The sequence below is a fragment of the Trichechus manatus genome, unplaced genomic scaffold (genome assembly GCF_000243295.1).
Source record: "Trichechus manatus latirostris isolate Lorelei unplaced genomic scaffold, TriManLat1.0 scaffold00120, whole genome shotgun sequence".
Lineage (NCBI taxonomy): Eukaryota > Metazoa > Chordata > Mammalia > Sirenia > Trichechidae > Trichechus > Trichechus manatus.
Window position 1 is genome coordinate 2,875,058 of NW_004444056.1, and position 24,168 is coordinate 2,899,225.

At 54.9% G+C, this 24,168-nt stretch overlaps 1 protein-coding gene across 1 annotated transcript in view; it reads left to right on the plus strand.

The window, feature by feature from the left end:
- WNK2 (WNK lysine deficient protein kinase 2) overlaps positions 1-24,168 on the plus strand; it is a 170,047-nt gene that overhangs the window by 98,331 nt on the left and 47,548 nt on the right. Inside the window, exons 8-19 of the mRNA XM_023738649.1 lie at positions 767-1,049; positions 4,987-5,171; positions 7,912-8,049; positions 8,673-8,864; positions 11,043-11,615; positions 13,893-14,192; positions 14,693-14,742; positions 15,571-15,739; positions 15,817-15,933; positions 22,175-22,345; positions 22,703-22,748; positions 23,463-23,582. Coding sequence (XP_023594417.1) covers positions 767-1,049; positions 4,987-5,171; positions 7,912-8,049; positions 8,673-8,864; positions 11,043-11,615; positions 13,893-14,192; positions 14,693-14,742; positions 15,571-15,739; positions 15,817-15,933; positions 22,175-22,345; positions 22,703-22,748; positions 23,463-23,582 — 2,344 coding nt within the window. The remainder of the gene's footprint in view (positions 1-766; positions 1,050-4,986; positions 5,172-7,911; positions 8,050-8,672; positions 8,865-11,042; positions 11,616-13,892; positions 14,193-14,692; positions 14,743-15,570; positions 15,740-15,816; positions 15,934-22,174; positions 22,346-22,702; positions 22,749-23,462; positions 23,583-24,168) is intronic.

Consider the following 24,168-nt stretch of genomic DNA (forward strand, 5'->3'; position numbering starts at 1 on the left):
TAATTAATAAATTAATTAATCCCGTCCCCCAACGTCTGCTTTAGTGTCTGGTCCCACAGACAGGCATGGTTTCCTGCATCTCCATCAGCAGTCGGCATCAGGAAGTGAGCAGAGACCCTCACTGCCCTTCGTCCTCACACCCCAGCCAGATCTTGCTGATTAGGTAGCTCAGAGTCATGTCGTGTATTTGGTTGTCTCTTTAGTCTCTGACTTTCCTGACTGACACTCTGCAGAGCACAGGCAGTCACTGTGGGCTGTCTCTCAGGTTGACTTTCTCTCTGTTGCTTCCTGACTACACTCAGGTGTGTGTCTCTGGCAGGAATTTCCCAGCATTGGGGGGGGGGGGTCCTCACTGCGTCCTTCCTGATGGCATTTAGTGTCCATGTGTCCCACTGCTGAGAGTGCTCCCGGTGACCTGCTGGTTGAGGTGGTGTCTGCCACCTTCTCCACTGTGAAGTTGCTCTTTCCCCTTAGTAATGAATAAATGTTCTTTGAGGAGGCATCTTGAGACTATGTCAGTGTACCATTTTTCATCAAACTTTCCGTTTATTTATGTTTGTTTATATTTGCATGGACACCTGTGTTCAGTTAAAGAACAATAAAACTTTAGATGGGGAGGCCTCTCCAGGAGGGAGTCTGAGGCAGAACCCCTTGAGCAAGAGCCACCATGCAGAGAGCAGGGCCAGGCACCCCAGCATGGGATGTGTGGACAGGGGCGGGCTCTGTGGTTCCTGCATCACTAACCAGCCCGGTGGCCCCTTTGCAGACTGAATCTGGATTCTTCCATGAGAGTGATATGAAGATCGTGGCAAAGTCAATCCGAGACCGGGTGGCACTGATCCAGTGGCGGCGGGAGAGGATCTGGCCTGCCCTGCAGCCCTCAGAGTCACAGGCCACCGAGATCCCTGACAAAACCAGGGGCCCCCAGGTGCCACTGCAGGTCCAGGTGACATACCACACGCAGGGCGGGCGTCCGGAGCCCGAGGAGCCTGAGGCCGACCAGCACCTCTTCCCACCCAAGCTCCCGGCAAGCGCCACATCCCTCACGTGTGAGTCTTCCCTGCAACAGGCCAGCTGGGCTCGGGGCCTGCAATGTGGGGGCCCCTTGGGGCCGTGACAAGCAGCCTTTGGCAAAGAAAAGTTGAGTCCTCTTTCTGTGCAGTGTTCAGGTGCTCTGTGGGGAGGGTGATCAGCAGTGTGCTTTGAAGTGTAATGGTTGAAGCTTCGCAGAATTACATAAAGTCTGGGCCGTGGGCGTCCCTAGTAAGCTCAGGGTGGAGGGGTCCTCCTGCACCCCGTGGCGCCCACTCTCCCATCAGCATCCCAGGGCCAGAGACTGTCGTGGACACCTGAGGATGGTGGGACTGGAAGGACAGGCAGCAAGTAGGGATATGAAGGCCTAGTTTCTCGGCCCAGTGTCCAGCCCCCACAGAGTCGGGCACTGTCCTTTCATGTCACAGTGTGACCAGGGAACTGTAAGGCTCACGGAAGTCCAGCTTCTCGGGACAGATGGCCCAAAGCCCACCAGGGTGCAGGGGCCAGCATGCAGCCAGGTGCAGACCTCCTGTGCTCCTGTGTCCAGACAGGGCAGTCTGATCCACCGCTTCCTCCCTGTGGACTTGGAGCAGGCTCCTTGTCCTTGAGGGATGCTAATCGTCCCTGCCTCACAGGAAGGGGGTGGGGGCCACGGGGGCACAGAGTTCAGCACGGGGTAGCAGCACTTGGGGGGTGTCTGCTCCATCCTTGATGCAGCCATCAGTGGAAGGAGCGGGTTGGCTGCTCTCGGCGGTGGCGTTTGCCTCCAAGGCATCCTTCCTCGATGTTACCTCAGTCCTGTGGCCAAACCTCTCAGATCATATAGTCACATGGTATAAAATTCAAGAAGTCTGAGGGCATATGATAAAAATTCACTTAATTTTTCTCCCCAGAGGCAACTGACGTTACCAGTTTCTTACATGCCGTCCCAGAGATAGCCTCCCACACACACGTACACACACACGCGCACGTGTATGCTCACACACACCACAGTTGCACACGACACATATACACTCGCGTGCACACACACGCATGCACACACACCTCTCTTTGCCTTCATTACACAAATGAGAGTACGTGACACACTGTCTTCTGCACCTGGTTCTCATTGCTCCACGTGAGAGTGTGGAGACTGTCCTCCTCCCTTTTCCTGGTAGTGTACTTTTCCAGTGAAGAACCATGGTGTACGTTATAGGGGCGACCTTAGGAAACGTCAGACTGCAGATGCACAGTCAGAGAAAGAGGCCTGTCTTTATTACAGGATGGGCAAACAGATACATATTTATATGTCTTAAGATACAAGTCGCTTGTTGCGACTCTCCACTGTTGCTTTTCTGCTGGCGATTCTGTTGCCCCGCCCCAGGGCTGTCCGCTGTCTCTGCTGTGCTCCATCAGACACCTGCTGACTGAGACCACACGGTTTTGTCAGTCGATTGCTAAAAATAAATTTTTAAGATTAATTTTTAATTACATCGTAATGTCTGTATTCATTTTATAAAAATTAAAATGAGCCTCTTCCTTGCCCCCTCTCTGTGAGTGATACTGGTCAGCTCATTAAAACCAGAGTCTAATTGGGTCTGCACAATTACCCCTCCACATTTCTCATATTGTCTGGATTAAAGTGAGTTCTAATCACTGGGGAAAAATTATTTTAATGGAAAGCCAACAGTATTTCTCTTTTTTTCTTTTAATTATAAATGGACACAATATTGACATCTGAAATGTAGTACCTCTTGGAAGTAGCTTGTTATTTGTAGGAGCCCTGGTGGCATAGTGGTTAAGAGCTCGGCTGCTAACCAAAAGGTCAGCAGTTCGAATTTACCAGCCACTCCTTGGAAACCCTATGGGGCAGTTCTATTCTGTCCTGTAGGGTCGCTATGAGTCATTCCCGGTACCAAATTCTGTCTTAGTCATCTAGTGCTGCTATAACAGAAATACCACAAGTAGATGGCTTCAACAAGCAGAAGTTTATTCTCTCACAGTCTAGGAGGCTACAAGTCCAAATTCAGGAAGTCAGCTCCAGGGGAAGGCTTTCTCTCTCTCGGCTCTGGAGGAAGAGCCTTGTCATCAACCTTCTCCTGATCAAGGAGCTTCTCAGCACAGGGACTCTGGGTCCAAAGAACAGGCTATATTCCTGGCTCTTGTTTCTTGGTGGTATGAGGTCCCCAACTCTCTGCTTGCTTCCCTTTATCTCTTGTAAGATAAAAGGTGGTACAGGCCGTACCCCAGGGAAACTCCCTTTACACTGGATCAGGGATGTGACCTGACTAAGGGTGTTACATCCCACCCTAATCCTCTTTAACATGATCTAATCTTGCCTCATTAACCACAGGCAGAGATTAGGATCTACAACACATAGGAAAATTACATCAATCACAAAGTGGAGGACAACCACACAATGCTGGGAATCGTGGCCTAACCCAGTGGACAGATATTTTCAGGGGACACAGTTTAAATTTCAACAGCAACAGGTTTCAGTATTCTTAGGTGGCAAATCCTAATGTTTGTGAAGCTTTTGGAATCTAGAAAGAGTGAACCAAAAATGCAATTATAAACATGTTTTCTCATCTTCTCTGGCATGTACGGTTGGGGTGAGCAGTTTTCCCGGGCATGTCATGGGGAATGAGCCCATTGGCTGGGGGAGGGGGCTCTGTGTGTGTGCCTCTTTGTCCACCTCGCTGGGCTAGTGAGGGCTTGAGCCAAGGGGAGTAAGCTGCCTTCGCTGTGGAAACTTGGTGCCCCGTGCTGGCCCTTGAGATCCCCGCGTAGCTGGGCCCTTCCACCCTGGTGGGCTGTGGACACCTGGTGCCCGGCTCTGGCCCCTGAGAGCCCCACAAAGCTGGACCCCTCTACCCCACTGGGCTGTGGAAACCTGGTGCCCGGTTCTAGATCCTGAGATTCCCCACACAGCTGGGCTTCTCCACCCTGTTGGGCTGTGAACTCCTGGTGCCTGGCTCTGGCCCCCAATATCCCCACACAGCTTTTGCTCTCACAGCCTCTCCATGGGGCAGAGACTTCGCCCACCCATGCTGTATCCAAGCCAGGCAAGGTCCTGTGGCCGTGAGGGGTCTGAATTTGGACCCAGGTCTTCCGACCTCATGCTGTTTGCCTCATTTGGTGACAAAAGTGAGAGTGCTGAGACCCCTCCCCCAGTTATAAAATGTACGTGAAAAGTTTTTATTCCATCAGCCCCTTCAGTGTCCCCTGGGCCTCTTCAGAGCTCAGGTGTGTGCTCCCCTTCAGAGTCGGGCCAGCCTTTCTGAGAATGCAGGGCGGTCATGATGGAAATGTCATTCCTGCCCCATGGGGGCATTGAGGAGGAGTTGGACACCCCGGGAGCCGGGCTAGGTCAGAGGGGGCCTGCAGGCTCTTCCCCAGTGGGAGATCATCTCTGTGGGGTGCAGTTGCAGCGCCCCCCCGCAACCTGCTCTGTATTAGGTGATTGTTTAGAACAACATGGGTATATTATTTATGGAATCTAGAAACACAACCCCATCTTCATTTTATGGGAAAAAATGCACAGACCAGCCAAGTGGTAGTGTCTGGGCCAGCATTTCCATTTTTTACCCTTGTGTGGTGCTGTTGTGAAGAGCTTCGGTGGGGTGATGTCGAGAGGGCCCTGAGCCTTGCCTTCTGCCCTCCCCAGCGGGGTGATGTTGGGAGGGCCCCGAGCCGAGCCTTCTGCCCCCCACAGTGGGGTGATGTTGAGAGGGTCCTGAGCTGAGCCTCCTGCCCCTCACAGCGGGGTTATGTTGGGAGAGCCCTGAGCCAAGCTGAGCCTTCTGCCCACCACCCACTCCCCGCAGCACGGTGATGTTGAGAGGCCCCCTAGCCAAGCCTTCTGCCCCACGCGGTGGAGTGATGTCAGGAGGGCCCCAAGCTGTGCCTTCTGCCCCCCACAGCGGGGTGATGTTGGGAGGGCCCCAAGCCGTGTCTTCTCCCCCCCCGCAGCGGACAGCACCTTTGATAGCGGCCAGGGCTCCACCGTGTACTCGGACTCCCAGAGCAGCCAGCAGAGCGTGGTGTACAGCTCCCTCCCGGACACCCTGCCCTGCATCTATAGCCCGCCCGTGAGCGAGGGGCCCGGCCTGCCCAGCAGTCTGCCTGCCCTGAGCACCTACCAGCAGCCCGCTACGGTGAGTCACCTACCCCTTCCTGTCCACTGTGCCTGGGGTGGGGGATGCTGGCCTGTGTTCAAGGTCTGTGGCTCCCACAGGGAGAGAAGCAGAGGCAGAAGACGCAGGGAAGGCCCATCTTTGCTGGTCACTAAACATCAGCAAACTGAAGTGGCCTGCAAGTACTCAAGTGGCCCAGAGCCCTGCTGGGTGAGAAGAAGTACAGTGTCAAAGTACACACCTCGGGTATCTGCAGGCTTGTGACGTTGTGGTCCCACCTGGGGGCAAGTGAGTCATGAGGGCTGGTTGGCAACACTTAGCATGAACCATAGCAACGTGCCTCCCTTCCAACCCAAAGCGTCTCTGCCTAAGAGGTGACCTCAGATGACTCAAAGGAAGGCAAGAAAGTGTTACTTATGGTAGTGAGGCATTAGGTTCAGTCTGATGTCCAGCTGAGGGGCTGTTGAGTAACTCTTAGCTCCTCTCTGTTGGATACTGTGCACCTGGCGAAACAGCATGGAAATGGCAGAGAGCAGGGAAGGCTTCCTGGGAGAGTGGTGGAGATGTGGGGCCGGAAGTGCCCCGTGCTGTGATTTCATCTGTGGGATAATTGGTATGGTGTGGGAAAAGACTAAGCGTAGTAGGTGAAAGTGGAAACTGCTGGATGAAGGGGGTGGCATTTGACATTTATTTTTCTATTTTAACTCTAAAGAAAGGAAGACTCACTTCACAGTTTACAAAGCACTCAGCCCCAGAGCAGTTACTCGTGAGCTCCAGGTCGCTGGAGGAAATCCTGAGGGTGACTTAGATGTCACCCCTCCCAACCCCCAGGCCCAGGTTTCAGGGGCTGCAGTGTAGATTCCGCCCCCACCAGGTCCCCCGTGAGGCCTTCCTGTTCCTCCGCTTCTCATGCATACCTTTCACTGCTGTGGACTGTTTTACTGTCTTGATCCCAGGGCGTTGTAGCTCTGCTGGCCACCACTGCCCACCTCCTGCCATCCCCCTGTTCAGTCATCAGGGTGAGATCAGGCTGTCTCCAGCCATTCCAGGAGCTTGTTAGGGGTCTTCCCTGGCCTGGCTGTCCTAAGCCTGCCACGGCCCTTTCTCCTTCCTGCCTGCTGGGGTATGGCAGGTCCCTTGGGGAGGTGCTGCAGCTCTGTCTCGCTTGCCTTTGCTGACTGAGCCCCAGGAGTCAGCAGGCATTGGCAACACTGCTCGTGTCACAGAGTGAGCTGAAGCATAATTTAAATGGTGGAGAGAGCTCACTTAGGAAAGAAAGGCTAGTGGTTCTCCCACATGGCTGTTCTTAGCTGTAAGGACTACACAGGCCAGGGCTGAACAAGGCCATCCACCTGCTTTCACCCTCCTAAGCCCAGGGCTTGGGCTCTGTGACCAGAGCAGCAGGCGCTCCTCCGGGCGTCCGCAGCATGGTCCCTCCTTGGCAGGTTCTCAGGGGAGGGCTTAGTGGAGCCAGGGGGTGAAGAGACGGGACCTGACATGCCACAAGTGGTCTTGGGGCAGGGCACCCTGCCTGTTCTCAGGAAGTGCCTGCAGCGGTCCTCAGAGCAGATAGGGGCTGTGGGAAGCTCTCTTTCTCCCCAGGCAATGCCTGTCCTGTGGGGGACAGTTGCTGCAGTGATAGGCCACTGGAAAGGGAGAGGAGGAGGAGTGCGGTGGGGGGCACGGGTGCCGGGGTCCTGGAGAGAACACAGAAGCCCCCCACCCCCACCCCAAGGCACACACGGGCTGTGCAACCGCTGGGGCTAGCTCTGCCCATGGCGCCGGGTGCTGACATCGAGGGTGCATGGTCAGCCATGTCGGCTGGGGCGCGGCGCATCCCGCCCAAGGCTGCGGATGAGTCCGGTGTAGAGGCTTGACCCCCCGTGCACCTGCTGTTTCTGCCTCGCCCTGTGCTGCTGTCACCAGCCTGCGCTGTGCAAGGTGAACACGCGATAGCAGTGTGGGAAGTACCAGCACTCACTGCATCCAGAAAACCTTCCGGGAGAGAGCTCCCATTGTAGATACGGAAGACCATGAGCCAGTGTCACACGTTGCAGCTCCTGTTCGGTTGCATTTCCTGTGTCCGCCTACTTCTCCTCTTCTCACATTCTGAGCCCGTCCCAGACAGGAGGGCATTTCCTCATCAGTGTGTGTCTCCAAGTGATGGAACTCTTAGGGAACTAAACCACAGCACCTGGAAAGCCAACAGCACTTGCTTAGTATTACCAAGTACCCGGCCTCCATCCCAACGTGTCCGTTTCTTTCTCAGTTTTCACACTGAGCCTCCAGCCACGCCCTCCCTCCTGCTTCTGGTGGTGTGCTCACTGAGGGCCCGTCCCGCAGCCCCCCCACCGGTGTGCGCACTGTGCGGCCTGCTCCTCACTGCCCTGCCCACGTGCTCCTCCCCGCGCCACGTATGCTTGGCTGTGCACACCGTTGTGCAGCTGCAGCCCTCTGCGCAGCAGGCACGCTCTGTCGTCCTTTCCCCTAGTTGGTGCAAGGACATGCGTTTCTCCTTGGCCCAACAAAGTCTCCATAACTCCGCTCCCGTGGCTGCCTGGTCCCTTGCGGGCTGATGCACCAGGACACTGGTTGTTGGAAGCGGATGCTCTGCTCTGCAGCTTTGCAGCGTTATGATATGCCCCTGGGAGGAGTGTCACTGGTGAGGGGTGGGCTCGCCCGCCAGACCCCTTGGCCCCACGGTGGTGGAGCTTGGGGCTGGGGGCTCTGCAGAACGGTGCTGAGCAGGCCCTCTCTGCAGCCTGGCCTGGCTGTGGGCTCTGGCCCACCCCCGCAGCAGCACTTCCCGGAACCAGCGATGAGCTTCGCACCCCTGCTGCCACTGCCCAGTACCCCTGTGCCTGTGGGCTCGGGGCAGCCACCGCCCCCCAGCCAGCAGGTAAGTGTGGGCTCTGCCCCTTCTCCGGACCAACTGCCCAACAGCCCTCATGGGCTGGGGCGGTCTCACACATTGTTGAGGGCAGGGTTGTCTAGCCAGTGCACACTACTGTCTTCTGTAGCATGTGGCTGGGTGGGCAGAGGTGGATGGGCGCTCGTATGGCCACTACCTGCAGAAGCCTCCCTGAGTGTGCGTAACCGGGGGGGCAGCTTGTGTCGGGAGAGGGTTGGGAATCTTGGGGAGAGGTGATGGGGACTCTTGAACCAGAGAAAAGGAGCTGACAGACAAGTATGAGGAGGCACTACGCCCCCCAAACTTCCCACCCATGAATCCCTCTCCCTCCATCCCTCCTTTCCCCCCTTCCTCCTGTCATCTGCCCCATCCTAGGGCCCGGGCCTGGGCCTCAGGGCCTGCACACGGCAGGTGCTCCCTACACGGCCTTACTGTTTAGAAGCTTGCAGGGAATTGGCCGTGTCCCCGGCCCCAGGCTGGCTTGAGTCTGCTTGGTGGTGGGCATGTGTGGTGTGTTTTCACTTTTTTTCTGGGTTACACAGGTCGGGTGCATACCTTCCCTGTCTTGGCAGAATGGCCGGCCTAAAATATGCACTGTTCTCTCCCACCAGCCTCCGCCACTGGCCCGGCCAGCACCCCTGCAGCCAGTCCTGGCCCCGCAGCCCCTGGGCCCACTCCAGCCGGTGCCGCCGCACCTGCCTCCATACCTGCCTCCAGCTGCTCAGGTGGCCCCCACACCACTGAAGCCCCTCCAGATGCCACAGGTGCCCTTGCCACCACTTGCTCAAGTTCCAGCCTCTCAGGTACTCATGCGCCTCTGTCCCCACTTGCTCTGCTCTCTGGCCAGGGGGTATGCCCCACCCAGGCTGGCATGCCAGGGCCACCACGGAGGCCTGCTTGCTGTCTGTGCATGGAAACCTGGGCAGTCTGGCCTAGGGCTGTGGGGTGGGGCTCTCCAGCATGGGGCCGTGCACCATGGCACGTCCCAGGACACTGCCTGACCTCCTGACCTCACCACGTGGTGGACACCTGTCCTTCTTTCTGCAAAGACAGCCCTGCCTTCTGCCTTCCCACCCACTACCTGTGCACACCAGAACATCGAGGACAGTTTCCCTCGGCTGGGCTGCTTCTCTTCTATCCTCCGTCTCCACTTCTCTCCTGCCTGGGTGGATCATTCTCTGACCTTCCTTCTAGGCTGTACGGCCTTTCTGGGCTGTGAGTGGTGGGCTGGGTTCTAGATGGCCTGGGGTCCTCAGGGAAAAGGAAGTCCCTGTGTTGGAGATCTCCTCTAGCAATAGAGAGCAGAGACCCAGTGGCCAGTCCCCTGACCTCCATGCCCGGCCAGCAACATGCCCATCATCAGGGCATTGAAAGACACCATGGGCATCTGCCCCAGGAGCATCCTGGCATGGAGTAAGTTTAGTCCAGTGCCAAGATCAGCAGCAGAAATACTGAGCTCCGTGCAGAAAATGGGCCTAAAATGATGTGTTCATGCTGCAGAACTCAATTGATAAGAGAAACCCAAGGCCCTGTTGAGTGTCTTTCTTTGGAGGTCGGGCAGTAAACTGAGCGGCATTGCTGACCACAGGGAAGACTGGTCACCAGGGGGTCAGATTCAGGTTGCAAAAGCAGTCTAACGTTTTCTCTGTGGGGAAGCACTGGCCATGCTAGTAATGTCTGATGGCATGCAACTGATGCGATTTAATCGGTGTGGGAGCATCTCCCTGCCTGACGAGTGTCAGTGCAGACATTTCATAGACATTCAGGGCTATGGATGGGCTCCCCGCATGTACCCCAGTTTCAGTTTTGCTCAGCAGTTGTAGGACAGCAAGTACTTCCTCATTCTGCAGGCGAGATTTCCCATAAGGCAAGCACGAGGTCCTGTGATTTACGACACTTAGAAGGTTCTTTTGTAAAAGCTGCCGTGCGTCACCCAGGCTGTGCCCATGTTCACACGAAGTTAGAGGCCGTTTTAGATGTCCAGCGAGGTGATGGTCTTGCTAGTCAGTGGTCGTGCTGTTTGGGGTGCTTTTCACACAGACTCTGGCATATTTTTGCTGCCTTGTAATTGCACCGAGGTGTAGATTACATGACGTTCTTGTGCATTCCACCAGAAAAGTTATTTTAAAGAGAGAACTGTCAGAGAACCTACTAAAACGTTTGAAGTGCAAAACCGCTGTAGTCAAATGTCACATTTCCCAAGGATATGTAGTTATTGCTGAGAAAACATACATGTGCAAGGAAGGTTTTGGGCATCCCCTCTGGTGGGAGCAGGGGTCTCATCTGGCTGGGATGAGCATGCCTGCCAGCACGAACCTGCCCTCTCCCTGTCCAGGAGCTACTTGGGGATCAGCCCAGCCAGAAAAGGGGTGCTCAAAGATATGCTTTCACCACAGACCCCTCAAAGAATTTGGTTTCAATTTGAGTTTATATAGGTTGGGGGACATGAGTTTATATAGGTTGGGGGACATGAGGCTGAGGTGGTTCCAGCTGTTTGGAGCCAGTCTGGTGGCGCTTTCAGCCCTGCCCTTCATGCACAAGAGGGCATCTGAACCCGTGGCCACTGATACGGCCCCAGTGTCTGGCTGCCCCTGAGCGCCTCAGGACAAAGCCCCCAGGTGGCCTGTCTTGCCAGGATGAAGTGAGAGGCCCCACAGTGTGGCCACGGGGACTGCCCAGCAGGTGCCTCCTGCGTTCTGCTCCTGCTGGAAGCTTCTGACTTTCCTTTTTAATTTGAATAGTTTCATACACTGGCGTTTCCATTTAAGTTGCATGTTTATGTCTGAGCTCCTTCCTCCAGCAGTACACAAAAGCACCGCAGCGGCAGACATCTGTGCTCTCCTCTCTGCGTTATCACCGTCTTTCATTGCTGTCGTAAAGCTAACCAGGAAGTCACTAATCCACAGGTGCAGCAGGCTTGGTGTGGTGGCCTCCGTGGTAGCCTGACTGAGCGTGATGATCTGCTCTTATGTCTCTTTCAGATGCCTCAGCTTCCCGTCATTCCTCCCGTCACCCCTCTGGCAGGGGCTGACGGCCTCCCTCCAGCCCTCCCTGACTTACCAGCTGCCAGCCTGCCCCCCGTGCCGCCGCCGCCACCTCAGTATTTCTCTCCGGCCATGATTTTGCCAAGCCTTCCCCTTAACCCCACCGCACCCTTACCCACCTCTCCGGCCCTGCCTTTGCAGGGGGTCAAGCTGCCCCATGCCCCACTGCCCTCCCTGGCAGTACCCTGCCGGACCATTGTGCCAAATGCACCAGGCACCACTACCAACATACCCCTGCTGGCCGTGGCCCCACAGGGCGTGGCTGCCTTGTCCATCCACCCTGCTGTGGCCCAGCTGCCCCCACAGCCTGTGTACCCGGCTGCCTTCTCGCATATCGTGCCGAGTGAAGTGCCCCCTTCTCCCCATCATGCTCAAAACCTGCAGGTGGTCCCTCAGCAGCTGCAGCCCGCCCCACCCCACCCACAGCTGCCCACACTTCCTCAGCACCCCCAGCCAAGCATCAGCCATCTCTCCGAGCGGGCTGCTCCAGCTGCAGGGGCGGGGACCCAGGTAATTCAGCACTGAGCCCTGCCCTCCAGGGGCTGGGAGCCTTCCTTAGAACCGGCAGAGGCCTCCTCCCCTGCCCTTCTTTGGGCCCTTTGCCCTTCGTCTGACAGGGACAGACAGGGAAGGGCTGAGACAAGGCACTGCCCCAAAGCTGTGTTGAAGACGGAGGCTGAAGCCAGTTAAAGCTCCTTCCGCTTTTCAGCATGTGTCAGGAAGAGCCAGAGATACGGGGGTGGCCAACAGGTGTCTGCTAACAAGCCCTCACCAAGAGTCAGTAGCCACTGCTGGGTGGCAGAGGGTTCCAGGGCTGTACCTGGCGTTGGTGGTACCTTCCCTCATCTGGGCTGGAGGGCAGGAGCATGTGGCCCAGGCCCCACAGCCTCAGTACCACCTGCTCTCAGCTGCTGATGCTGACTGTCCCTTCCAAAGCACATTTTCAGAAATTACCACCCAGTGGGCAAATGGCAGTCTTCTCTTAGAAGCTAAGGGGATCTGCCTAATGTGAACCGCACAGGGCTGGTGCTGCTGGTGAGAAGGGCAGGTATGGCAGGAACAAGAGGTACAACGGCTTGGGGTGTCAGTGGAGCGAGCCCGTGGCCCCTGCCTGCTTACCATGAAGGAGTGTGCTGGCCTGTAGCAGCAGGCCTGCGTTTGCACTGCATGCTAGGTGGTGAGCGAGCGGCACACTGCGGTGAGGGCTGCCTTTGTGGTGCTCTGCCTCGAGGGTGGGGGCCTGGTGTGCGACCCTCTCACAGGCTCTGTCCGGTTCTAGTCCTCACAGCTGTGGGACTCTGGGCATGTTCCTTCCTTTCTGAGCCACAGTGTAAAGTGGGACTGATGGCCTCGTTTTTATTTTGTCATGAAGATTCAGAGAACGTGGGAAGGTACCTTTGCCCACATGCTGCGAATACTCCTGGTCTCCTGAAAGTCATCTCTTGCTATCTTATTTCCAGAAGGGATACTTATTTAGAGGAACAGGGAACAGTTCTTACTGATCACCAGGGTGGCGTTGGTTTACAGAAAGAGCACTAATCCAGTGCCATAACTGAGTGCCTGCCTGGTGGGAGCGAGGCCTCGGCTTCAGTTCAAACGTCAGTGGATTTAAGGTCAGGTCTATTTTCAGAGGAAAGCCAAGGGCAGGGGGAAGGAGGCGTGAGCCTCAAGGCCTGGTCATGTTCTTGTGTGTCCCTGGGCTGGGGTTGCTGTCCCGCCCCTGTCCTGGGAGGACCTGGTAGCTGTCCTTCCTGCACTCCTGCCCAGGCACACTCAGCGGGATTGCCTGCATAGCCTGGGGCTGAGGAGCGCCGTGAACCTCTGAGGTCACCGGCCAGACTTGGCGGCCAGCGAGGGACCTGGCCTGATGAGTTTCCGGCCACCCCATAGGCCTCCCTGTGCTGAAGGCAGATGCTTCCTGGATGTGGCAGCTTGGCCCTGTGCGGGAGAGGCATCCGCTGGCCAGGGTGCTGATGTGCGGTGGCCAGCCTTAGTCCCCTCCACCTCCGAGTCTCACGCCAGGATCCCTAAGTGAAGGCGTCCTCTCCCGTGTCTGGGGACTGAGCAGCTGCTCTGAGTTTTCACCCTCTCCTGCCCCAAATTGGGGTGCCTTCGGGACCTCTGTTTTTCGAGGGGAAGACTCCTTGCAAGTCCAGATCCTTGGGCCTTCGTCTTCACCTGGCTCATCTTATATTTATATGTCCCTGAACAGCTTTTAGAAAGGAAGGAAAAATGGGGAAATGAAGCATGAGCTTCCACTTAAGCCTCCTGGGAGGTAGTGGCCTCTATAACAGTCTTGGGTGTAGCTGGGGCTGCAGCAGGGTCCCTGCGCAGCTGCACACCGACCTCGAGGCAGGAGCGAGCAGTGACCCCGGCCCGTCAAGGTGGTGACAGGTAGCCCGCTTTTGATATGAAGTGTTGGTTACTGTCAAGTTGGTCTCCAACTAATGATGACCTAAGCACAGCACATTGAAATGTTGCCCGGTCCTGTGCCATCCTCATCCTCACGGACTTAGGTAGAAATTCGTGACAGAGTCCAGTGTTAGGTATTCTTACGCTAATGCGGAAGGCAATTCCAAAGGGGAATATTGTAATGCCCATTTTTGTTTCTGCTGAATCCATGACAAGGACTTACTTTGGGGGGATTAATTTGAAGGGGGCAGTCCCTGTCCCTGCCCCGTGTGTGCTTGCTAACGTGCCTGTGGCCCCTCAGGCCCTTCAGTGAAGGTAGCAGCCCCCAGCCCAGGGGAGCCCGCCCTGACCTGCATCTATGTCCCTGTCCTGCAGGTCCTCTTGGGCCCCCCAGCCCCGTATGCAGTGGACGCCACAGCCCTGGGCCCCTCTGTCCCCGGGCCGCCCACAACTGTCCTCTCCCCACCGCTGCTGGAGCTGCTGCCCCCGGTTGCTGGCCCGGAGCTCTTGCCGCAGCTGTCCAGCTCCCTGGCCTCCACGATGGTGGCGACTGCGCAGAGCCTTCCCCCCAAGACCACTGCACTCCTGCCTTCTGCAACCCCACCGCCGCCCGCCGGGGCCCTGGTTGCTGCCCCCTGCCCCACCGTCCAGTTGACGGTGGAATCAGTCCAAGAGGTATGGACTCTGCTACCTGTGGGGCATGGCCACCATGCTGGGCTCAGTTGCCTCCCACATACCTGACTCAGGCCCCTTTGGGCCCTGCATCTGGGGTCGGGGACATGCAGCTGGAGGAGAGATGTGTGTGACTTGGCCAGGACAGCCACGGGCTGTTTTTACCTTCCCCTCTCTCCCCGAGATCTCACGCTCTTCTTAAACCCACACGAGGACGGAGAGCATCATTTTATACATGGAATTAGAAAACAGCCTTCCTCAGATGGCACAAAGCCCTGTCGGACACCTCGATAGGACTGGAATGTTCTCTTTAGGGATGATGACAGTGGAATTGTGTTTTCAAAAAGAAGGTGGCATAATGCGGCCTGGGCTTTAGAAATTCGCTTGGTTTCTGCCCTTACATTGGTGGGTCGTCTCCCTGCAGAGGGAGGCGGCCTCTGCCCTGTGGCCAGGGGAAGGTGGAGTGGACAGTGACGAGACCTCTCCCCACATTCTCACTGCAGGAGCAGGCGGTGCAGGACAAGCAGCCGGGCCTCCTGCAGAGCTGTGAGAGGTAACATGCTGCCCGGCCAGCCCCAGCCCAGGCCGTGTAGACTGGGGTGCCGTGCGGCTGTCCCAGGGTGGGCTGCTGCTCCAGTTTGCCCAGTGCCATCAGGGTTTTTAACAAATGTCAGCCCCTATTTAAGCCTTGCCTGGCAAAGTCATGGTGAGTTTCTCTCATTCAGTTTGGTCATTAAACACCCCCTCTGTGCTCTGGGCCCCTGTGGGTCCTGGCACTGGTCTGTAGAGCTGAGGCATATTCTGGGCAGAGGGTTGGACGGGCCCCGAGCCCTCTGCCCATCCGGCAGGGAGAGGGCCAGAAGGGTAGAGTATGCCTAACCTTGGCCTCCCAGCCCACCTCCACTGCTTGGCATCTGCTGTCTCCAGGGATGGAGCCTGTTTAGGGGGAGGGAGCAGTGTCCTTATTGGGGGTAGTTATGGAGAAAGGCCACGGTCATGTCCTCCTCAGTGTTGGTGTGCTGCTGTTCCCATTGCACAGATGGGGAAATGGAGGCACAGGGAGGGGTTTTGTTTTCTAAATCCCCACATTTGCCCATTTCACAGCCTCCCAGTGAGGCTGGGAGGAACATGGGCGCACAGACAGTAATGGGAGGACCAGGGTCCTGTGTTTCCTCATGACCCCCAGGTGCCCATGCAGAGACGGTACAGGAGAAGGAATGCAGGCCCTGGGGGCAGGCCTGGGGTCCTCATGGCAGCGACCCTCACTTGCAGATCCCTGGAGACTGAGCATACCCAGACAGCTTCTGGGCTGTTTCCCCGATGCCAGGCTTCCTGATTGTAGCTTCTTTGGGTGGCACTGACATTCTTGGTTTCCACTCAGCTATGGGGGCTCCGATATTACTTCTGGGAAGGAAATGAGTGACAGCTGCGAAGTCACCCTTGGAGGTGGGAAGCTTGAAGTCAAGTCCTCTAAGAAGCACCACCGGAAGTCCACCCGTACTCGCTCCCGTCAAGAGAAAGCCAGCCGGCCCAAGCTGACCATCCTGAACGTGAGTGGCATGGGCGTGGCTGCACGGGTGGATGGGTGGTGCCTTCTTGGGGTGCTGACCAGCTGGGTGTCCTCTAGGTGTGCAACACAGGGGACAAGATGGTGGAGTGCCAGTTGGAAACACATAACCACAAGATGGTGACGTTCAAGTTTGACCTGGACGGGGACGCCCCGGATGAGATCGCCACATACATGGTGAGGCTGGGCTGGGCACCTGGCCTTGCTGCTCAGAGGGACTGCCCTGCCTTGCCTTGCTGGGGAATGTCTCCCTGTATTCTCTGGGCACACAGGGGCAGGCCAGTGTGGTGTCCACATCGTGGGGATGCTGGCTGGCCAGTGGGTGTGCCATGGGTGCTTCCTGGGGCTCCTGGATCTCCTCTGGCAGAGAGTGCTGACTTTGCGCTCCGCACGTAACAGCTCCTCCCCAAGCTCTGCTGACGCATTGGGGGTGAGAAGACAATATAAAGGATGTTCTAATCGCTCTAAGTGGTGTTTCCTAAATGGCTCAGGAGGATCTAAGCCTCTCGCTCAGAAATAGAGGACGTCAAGGTCAGATAACCTTGGTGGAGCTGGGCGGAGCCTTCCTGCCTAAAGCCCTTTGCTTCTGCCCCAGCCCGTAAGTGCAAGGGGAGTGCTGACTGGGCCCTGACTGGTCCTCACCCTGCACTGCTGTCTGCACCTACTCTCTCCACCCCCAGGCCTCTCAGACGCCATCCCCATCCTCGTCCCAGGACCCCGTCCTCCACCTGTGCACCAGTGTGCCCCTGAGAGCACGTCCTCACTCACCACTCATGCTGTGCTCCTTGTGGGATCTGGCGCCAGTTGGGGAAGGGATAGTGGGCCCCCGGTCAATATTCAGCTGAATGAACACACAGACAAATGTGCTAATGGTTTGTGAATCCTGAGGAAAAGGATACACCAGTGTTTTACATATGTGTTTTCCCATGAAATGCTTTCCTAAGGAGCACCTGTAAACACTACCTGGTGCTGTTCTTCCCAGACCATTGTTCACGTCAGAGGGATGTTTAGGAAGAGTGTTCTAAAAGATTCTCTAACAGCCTGCCCAGTAGAATGTTCAACGCCATGCAGTATTGTAGCCACTAGCCCCATATGGCCGTTAAGCTGTTGAAATGTGGTTAGTGTGACTAGGCGCGCTTCCAAACAAGGGCCACTGGGCAAATTCTGCCTGTATTGCTAACTGCGTGGTAAGGATCAGCATGAGTCCAATTCCTACTGGAAGTGGGTCCAGTCCTCACCTTCCCACATCTCTATCCTCATCACCAGCCCCCCAGGCAGCACCATCTTTCTGACCCCAGCCACCTGGAGCCATTTTGGGAGCTCGCAAGTTAAAAGGACATTATCCTTCAGGTGGCCCACACAGCCTTTCTCTGCCCCCCAGTCCCCACCATGTGGGTTCATTAATTCCTTGGAAATGCTCACAGAATTCACAGGGAGCATCTATACTTACAGTTGCCCATGTATTATAACCAGAAAGGGTACAAAGGAAGAGACGCATGGGGTGCTGTCGGGGAGGGGTCTGGGTGTGAGGCTTCCATTGTCCCCAGAACATGCCACCTCCCAAGAGGAGATGCTCTTGCCAGTCCAGGAAGCCTAATTTAATTTAATTGACTTAACCTGCTACATGTGCCTACTGGCTGCCATATTGAACAGCCCAGCTTTGGAGGCCACCAGGGAGCTGCCCCTTGGACCATGTCTTAGTCATCTAGTGCTGCTGTAACAGAAATCCCACAAGTGGATGGCTTTGACAAAAAGAAATTTATTCTCTCACACTCTAGGAAGCTAGAAGCCTGAATTCAGGGTGCCAGCTCCAGGAGGAGGCTTTTTCACTGTCAGCTCTGGGGGAAGGTCTTTGTCATCAGTCTTCCCCAGTCAAGGAGCTTCTCAGGGCAGGGACCCTGGGTCCAAAGGGCGTGCTATTCTCCTGGCTCTCGTTTCTTGGTGCTATAAGGTCCCAATGTCTCTCTGCTTGCTTCTGTTTTATATCTCAAAAGAGATTGGCTTAAGACACAAGCTAATCTTGTAGACTGAGTCCTGCCTCATTAACCTAACTGTGGATAATCCCACCTCATTAACATCATAGAGGTAGGATTTATAACACGGAGGAAAATCACATTAGATGACAAAATGATGGATAATCACACAACACTGGGAATCATGGCCTAGCCAAGTTGACAGATATTTTTGGGGGACTCAATTCAGTCCATGTCAGACCACATCCCTCTGGCCACCCTCCAGTGCCCTTTATAGACCTATGCTGTCACCCTGCCTGGCTTTCATCAAGCACTGATACGGGGTGCTGCAGGGAACCCCCATGCAGGTTCTTCAGATTGTTCAGTGTCTTCTCTGTTCCTTCTTAGTCTCCTAGGGCTGCAGTAAGGAGATACCACAAAGTGGATGACTTTAAACAGCAGAAATGACTGTCTCACAGTTCTGGAGGCTGGGAGTCCAAGATCAGGTTATCGACCATGTCTGTTCCTTCTGAGTCTCTAAGAGAGAACTAGTCCACGCCTCTCTCTCATAGCTTTCTGATGCTTCCTGGCAGTCCTTGGCGTTCCTGGGCTCATGGATGCATTTTCATGTGACTGTCTTTCCTCTCTCTGCCTGTGTCTGTGTTCCTCATTTGTAAGACACTATTCTGAAGGGGTTAGCACCCACCCTGCTCTGGTATGGCCCCACGTCAGCTAACAGATAGCATCTACGAAGACCCTATTTCATAACAAGGTTATGTTCAAAGTACTGGGGTTAGGATTTCAAGGTATCTTTTTGGAGGACTGGTGGTACAGTGGTTAAGAGCTCGGCTGCTAACTAAAAGGTCAGCAGTTCAAATCCACTGGCTGTTCCTTGGAGACACTGTTGGGGGCAGTTCTGCTCTGTTCTGTAGGGTTGCTGAGTCAGAATCGACTTGACGGCAACGAGTTTTTGGTTTTTTTTTGGAGGACACAGTTCAACCCACAACAGTCACTGTGACAAACTGTCCTGGCATGCAGGCCAGGGGCAGGGTCCCCGCAGTGGCCTGGCTGCTTCCTCATATACAGGGCCAACAACTAGTCACCTCACCCACTGCTCTCCTGGCCTCTGGAACCATAAAAGGTCTCTTCTCTCATCCTGCTTTGCTTTAAAAGTTTGTTATGTGCTACTTGAAACACACAAAGGACTGTGGACCATTCATATATTATGAAGCATAATTAAAAACGAGTATATGTAAACCTATTGCTCACTATGAACAGCGTGTTCCTTCCTAGTGCTGTTTCCGTAACCCGTGTGCTTCCCTCTCCCATCCTCCGCTCGCTCCCGTGCCCACCCTGGCATGGTTGCTGCAGGAATTTTATGTTGTTTATTCCCTTGCTTTTAACATTTTTTCTTATGTGTCTGTATCATATGTGTGTGTGCACACAAATCCCTATGTAGTAATTGACAAGGTTCTTTAGTTCTGAGGTTTGTAAAACTGGCATCTTCTGGGACGTGGCTTTTCACTCAGAATTTCATTGCTTCATTTTTTTCTTATGTGCCATGTGGGCTTTGTAGGGGGCATTTTTAAACCCAGTCATCTCAAATGCCTTTATGAAGTAGGCAGGATATAAACAGTACACAAATTGAGTCAATGAACTGACAGTCCATGGGAGGCTCAGAGTGGAGGTCTGGCAGACATCACCACCTTGGTCTCACTCTCTTCTCATCCAGGAGACAGAAGTGCTTCCCAGGGACCAAGCTGGGGCAGCGGGTGTTTGACTGATGGAGTGTGCTGCTACTTAGACAGCTGCCTTCCGGCCCTGTTGACCATCTTCCAAAGCAAAGCTTCTTCATAAGCAGGGGCCCAGCTCAGGTGTACTGTCCTGAGAGACAGAGAGAGCCCCTTTGTGGTGGTGGTTAGCTGCTGGCCACTGGCAGGTGGCAACCTCAGCCACCACAGAACACAGTGCTGCCCAGTCCTCACTGTCCCTGCCATCACTTGTGGATTGTAGTGTTGTGATCTGTAGGGTTTTCATTGGCTTATTTGGGGGAGTGGATTGCCAGGCCTTTCTTCCTAATCTTAGTCTGGAAGCTCCCTGTGGTAAAGGGGAGACTGTAGACATTTGGATTTAATTTGGTTTCCAGGATATACCCATACCCTATACATTTAGGTTTTTCTCTCTTGTTTTTTTACTTAATTATAATCTCTGTGGAGAGGCAGTCCCCGGCTTATAAACTTTTGACTTATGTACAACCCATAGTTACGAACCAACCCCCATAAAGCCTATTATATTAAAAATTTGAGGTATATACAATGGTTCGTACTATTACGGGGGCACTGCTTTGTGACACAGGTCAAAACATTGTTACTGTATCGCTCTGTTAAAGATGTTTTAGTGTATCTGGAAGTGTTTCTTTAATGTTTTTTATGCATAGAAAGATACACTATATACTAAGACAAACACTTGACTAACTGACATTAGATACAAACTATACCTAACTGCTCCAATATGCATACAAATTTGACTTAAAGACAGACTTAGGAACAGAACTCATTCGTAATCTGGGGACTGCCTGTACTTAAAAAGAAATACTTAACAGGAAAACTTTTCAGTTTTAGTTTCGTTTCATTTAATGAAACTTTCATAAAGTTGGAAAATTGCTTACATCCTTTACACAACATCCCACAACTGAGTGCTCTGGCGCTGGCTGGTCCTATAACTTAGACCAACATCGTAATTGATAGCTACACTAAGACACAGAAGTACATCCGTGTACCATAACCCAGCACCTACTGATGAGCTGTCTCCCCTTGCCGGGTAGTCCTCATGGAGCCTGCTAGGGAGACAAGGTGGCATCCTGGCTGCCCATGTGGCCAAGGATACAGCCCAGTGGGGCGCAAGCAGAGTGGCCCGAGGGCCTGGTGTGTCCTGCAGAGCCTGGCAAGACACTGCGGTAGGGGCTGCCAGCCTATCCCATAGGAAGAGGGTCCATCAGAAGAGGCTGGAGTTGTCCGTGGTGGTCCATGGTCTCAGGACTAGGTCGCAGAAGACATTTCTGTCTCTTCTCATGTGCAGGCCATGACCATGGGGGGAGCACAGAACACAGAAGGACAGCCCTGGCGTGGTATGTGGAGGCCTCGCTCTGAGTGGAAACAGATGGTTGGGGAGAGGGACAGAGCCCTGCCAGGCCACATGGGCGGCATGGGTGATGCATTCCTGAGGCAGCATATGAGACCAAAGTACAGGCGAGGCCTGGGCATGATGTTTGCACTAGGCTGCATCTGCCCAGCACAGGGGCATCTGGCCCACTGTGGACTTGCCCACTGACCCTGGAAATGGCTTTCTCTCCATTTGGATCTAGTCTGAGCTGCGTAGCTATGGAGGTGGACGACCCCGTGGGAAAGCCAATTTCAATACATCTGATGAAAACATAGGTGTGGGGTCATGGATGGAGCTCCAGCCTGAGGCAGGCAGGGCCACTGGACACAGGGATCTGGCCACAAGCCCACAGCCGGGGCGCAGGGTGGGTAGTGGTGGGAGCCATGCAGGACCTTAGCCAGCTTGGACACCGAGCAGCATGCACAGGTTGGATGACTGAGGCTGGTTGTGTGGGCTGATGGTAGAAGGTACAAGGAAGTTGGCCACCACATGGGAACTGATACTGGCAAGGAGAGGAGACTGGCCCATTCTTGCCTTAGCTTTGCTGTCCCAGAGATGATTGTCAGATGTTTCTCTGGCCTTGACTGCCCTCTGCCCCACCCTAGCACCAGCCTGAACTCTGCTGGCTGGGCCTTGTGACTTCACACTCAACCCTCTCTCCCCTACCCACTTGGGCCCCTGGGTCCCTGGTGTCCTGGCTCCAGGCGATTCTCCTCCCTCTATATCACCGCCCCAGTTCTCTGAGCTCCTTGACCCTACTCCATCTCATCCTGCTGCTGGCCCCATACCCTGCCTTCCTGCTGAGTCTCTAGCACTATTTTGTGCTCCTTGGTCCCCAGCCCTCAGCCCCGGCCCCCTGCATTTCTGGAAGCCTGGGCACTCACTGCCCTCCTGAGTCTCCCTGCTCTCCCTCCTCCATGTAACCCTGTGCTCCTGTGAGCCCATTCGGCTGTCTTTCTGGTCCCACGACCATACCTGCTGCTGGGCACCCATACGCGTACTTTCCCTCCCTGTGTCCCGTACTCCTGGCCTCTTTAGATTGGGGGAGGGGTGCCCAGGGAGAACTGCCTGGGCTGGACCCTAGAGGTTCAGTGCCTGTGCTTCCCTGTCCTCTCTGGTGCAGCTGTCAGGCACTCCTGCTGTGAGTCTCTGAAAGCTGGATTCAGACCCCTGTGGGGGCAGTTCCTGCTCAGGGCCCAGGCAGAGTAGAAAACTAATAAATCATCCATAAATAGCTCTCTGCCACTGGTTCTAAAGCCCCACTTACGAGCCAGAGGTATGTGCTGCACTCCCTATGTCTACAGGTGGAGCATGACTTCATCCTGCAGACCGAGAAGGAGACGTTCATCGAGCAGATGAAAGACATCATGGACAAGGCAGAGGACATGCTCAGTGAGGACACGGACGGAGACCGTGGCTCAGACCCTGGCACGAGCCCTCCACACCACGGCGCCTATGGTGTGGACGCGGGAGAAGTGAGCGCTGGCACCCAGGAGGGCACAGGAACTGGCTGCTTGTGTGTGTGGTAGCTGGGCTGGGTGGAGGGGGTGCAGGAGTGGGGCTTGTTGGGGGCGAGGGGAGGGGAACAGGAGACATGCAGGTGGGGCGAGGCCAGTCTCCACCTTGCCCAGGTACCACCCTCGTTGCTAGCATAATGATGGTGCCTTCTGGAACCCCTGCCCCATAGGTTCAGATATCAAGAGTGATCACGCACATTGTTAAGTACTGAGTGATAATTAGAGGGCCAAGGCGGGCGCTAGGAGAGTGGGCAACTGCAGAAAGTTTTTGTTTAGCACAGTCTGTCCTGATTCCTAGTCCTTTACCTTGTTTAGGAAACCGGACACTCCCCAGCCAATGCCCCAGTCTATCAGCAGAATGGTAAGTCAGCCTTCTCAGCTACAGCATGAAATGAGACAGGGCTTTAGAAAAGCATTTTGTGATTTTCACTTCTCTCTGTGGATTAGTTGCTGCCATTGTGTTTATCAGCAGGTATTTAGTAAAACCACCAGTTGAGAATATTGTAAGGGAATTTGACCATTGCATGGGTTAAGGGGGTTGTTGAATTAGATGACCTCCAGACAATTGGGGGTGCTGCCTGGAGCATGGGGGAGCAGATCCTGCCCGCGTCATGGACAGCTTGCCCTGTCCAAGGAGCCCCGTGTGCTGTGAGTGGGGACGGGGAAGTGGTGGCATGCAGGCCGTGTGGTGGTGTCCACTGGTCTACCAGCCGGCATCCCTGCCCTCACAAGGATGGTGCTGGGGGCATCTAGGAAGTGAAACCCAGGCAGAGGCCCTCAGGGAGTATCCAGCTGGTGGTGCACAGGTCCCTTGGCGGGCTGTGTGCCCCCTGCTGGTGAGAAAGCAGAGGTCTAGGTAACCACCTCTGTTTCTTGGAGGGAGTCTGTCTACAGGGTTATGGCTGAGCATTTTGGCTCCCTGCCCACAGCCTCCTTAGTGACAAACTCCTAAGTATGAAAGAGTTCCCACAGAGCTTCCATGGCAAGTCTGCAGAAGGCAGTAAGGGATCTCGTTAACCTGAAGAGAAGCTCACTCTTACAGTGCTGTGGATCTTGTCTCTGTTCTGCCTTTCAGTCCTGCATACTGGAAAGAGGTGGTTCATCATTTGTCCAGTAGCTGAAAACCCAGCGGCTGAGGTGCCTGAGCCTTCACCCCCACCCCTGGTCAGCTCCATGCGAGCGGATGCAAGCCAAGGTATGAGCAGCCTGGCGGACCTGGCAGGCCTCCTTTTGCGTGCAACCTGCATCGCCCCTGGTCCTCAGCTGTGCTCACAGCACATGTTGCTAGCACATGCGTGTGCCAGGTGCCATGAGGGGCTCTGTGTGCATAAACCAAAAAAAAAAAAACCAAACCTGTTGCCGTTGAGTCGATTCTGACTCTTAGTGACTCTATAGGACAGAGTAGAACTGCCCCATGGGGTTTCCAAGGAGTGACTGATAGATTCGAACTGCCAACCTTTTGGTTAGCAGCTGAGCTCTTAACCACTGTGCCACCAGGGCTCCCTGTGTGCATAGTTGCCCTGAAACCCAGACAGCTTAGGGGCTATAGTTGTATCCCTGTTTTCCACTGAATCTATGGAGTTAAGCAGTATTCAGACTCAGATGTGCTGCTTCCAGAGCCTGCCCTGCTACTCCTCCCTGCTCAGGTGACACAAAGGAATGGGACAGGTGTGCTGAAAGAACAAGCCCACTCCCCTTTACTGCTCATGTTATCTGCTTCCCCGTCCATTTCCCTGTGCTGGTTTATCTGTCAGCGGTGCTACCGTGGAGGACACTCCTGT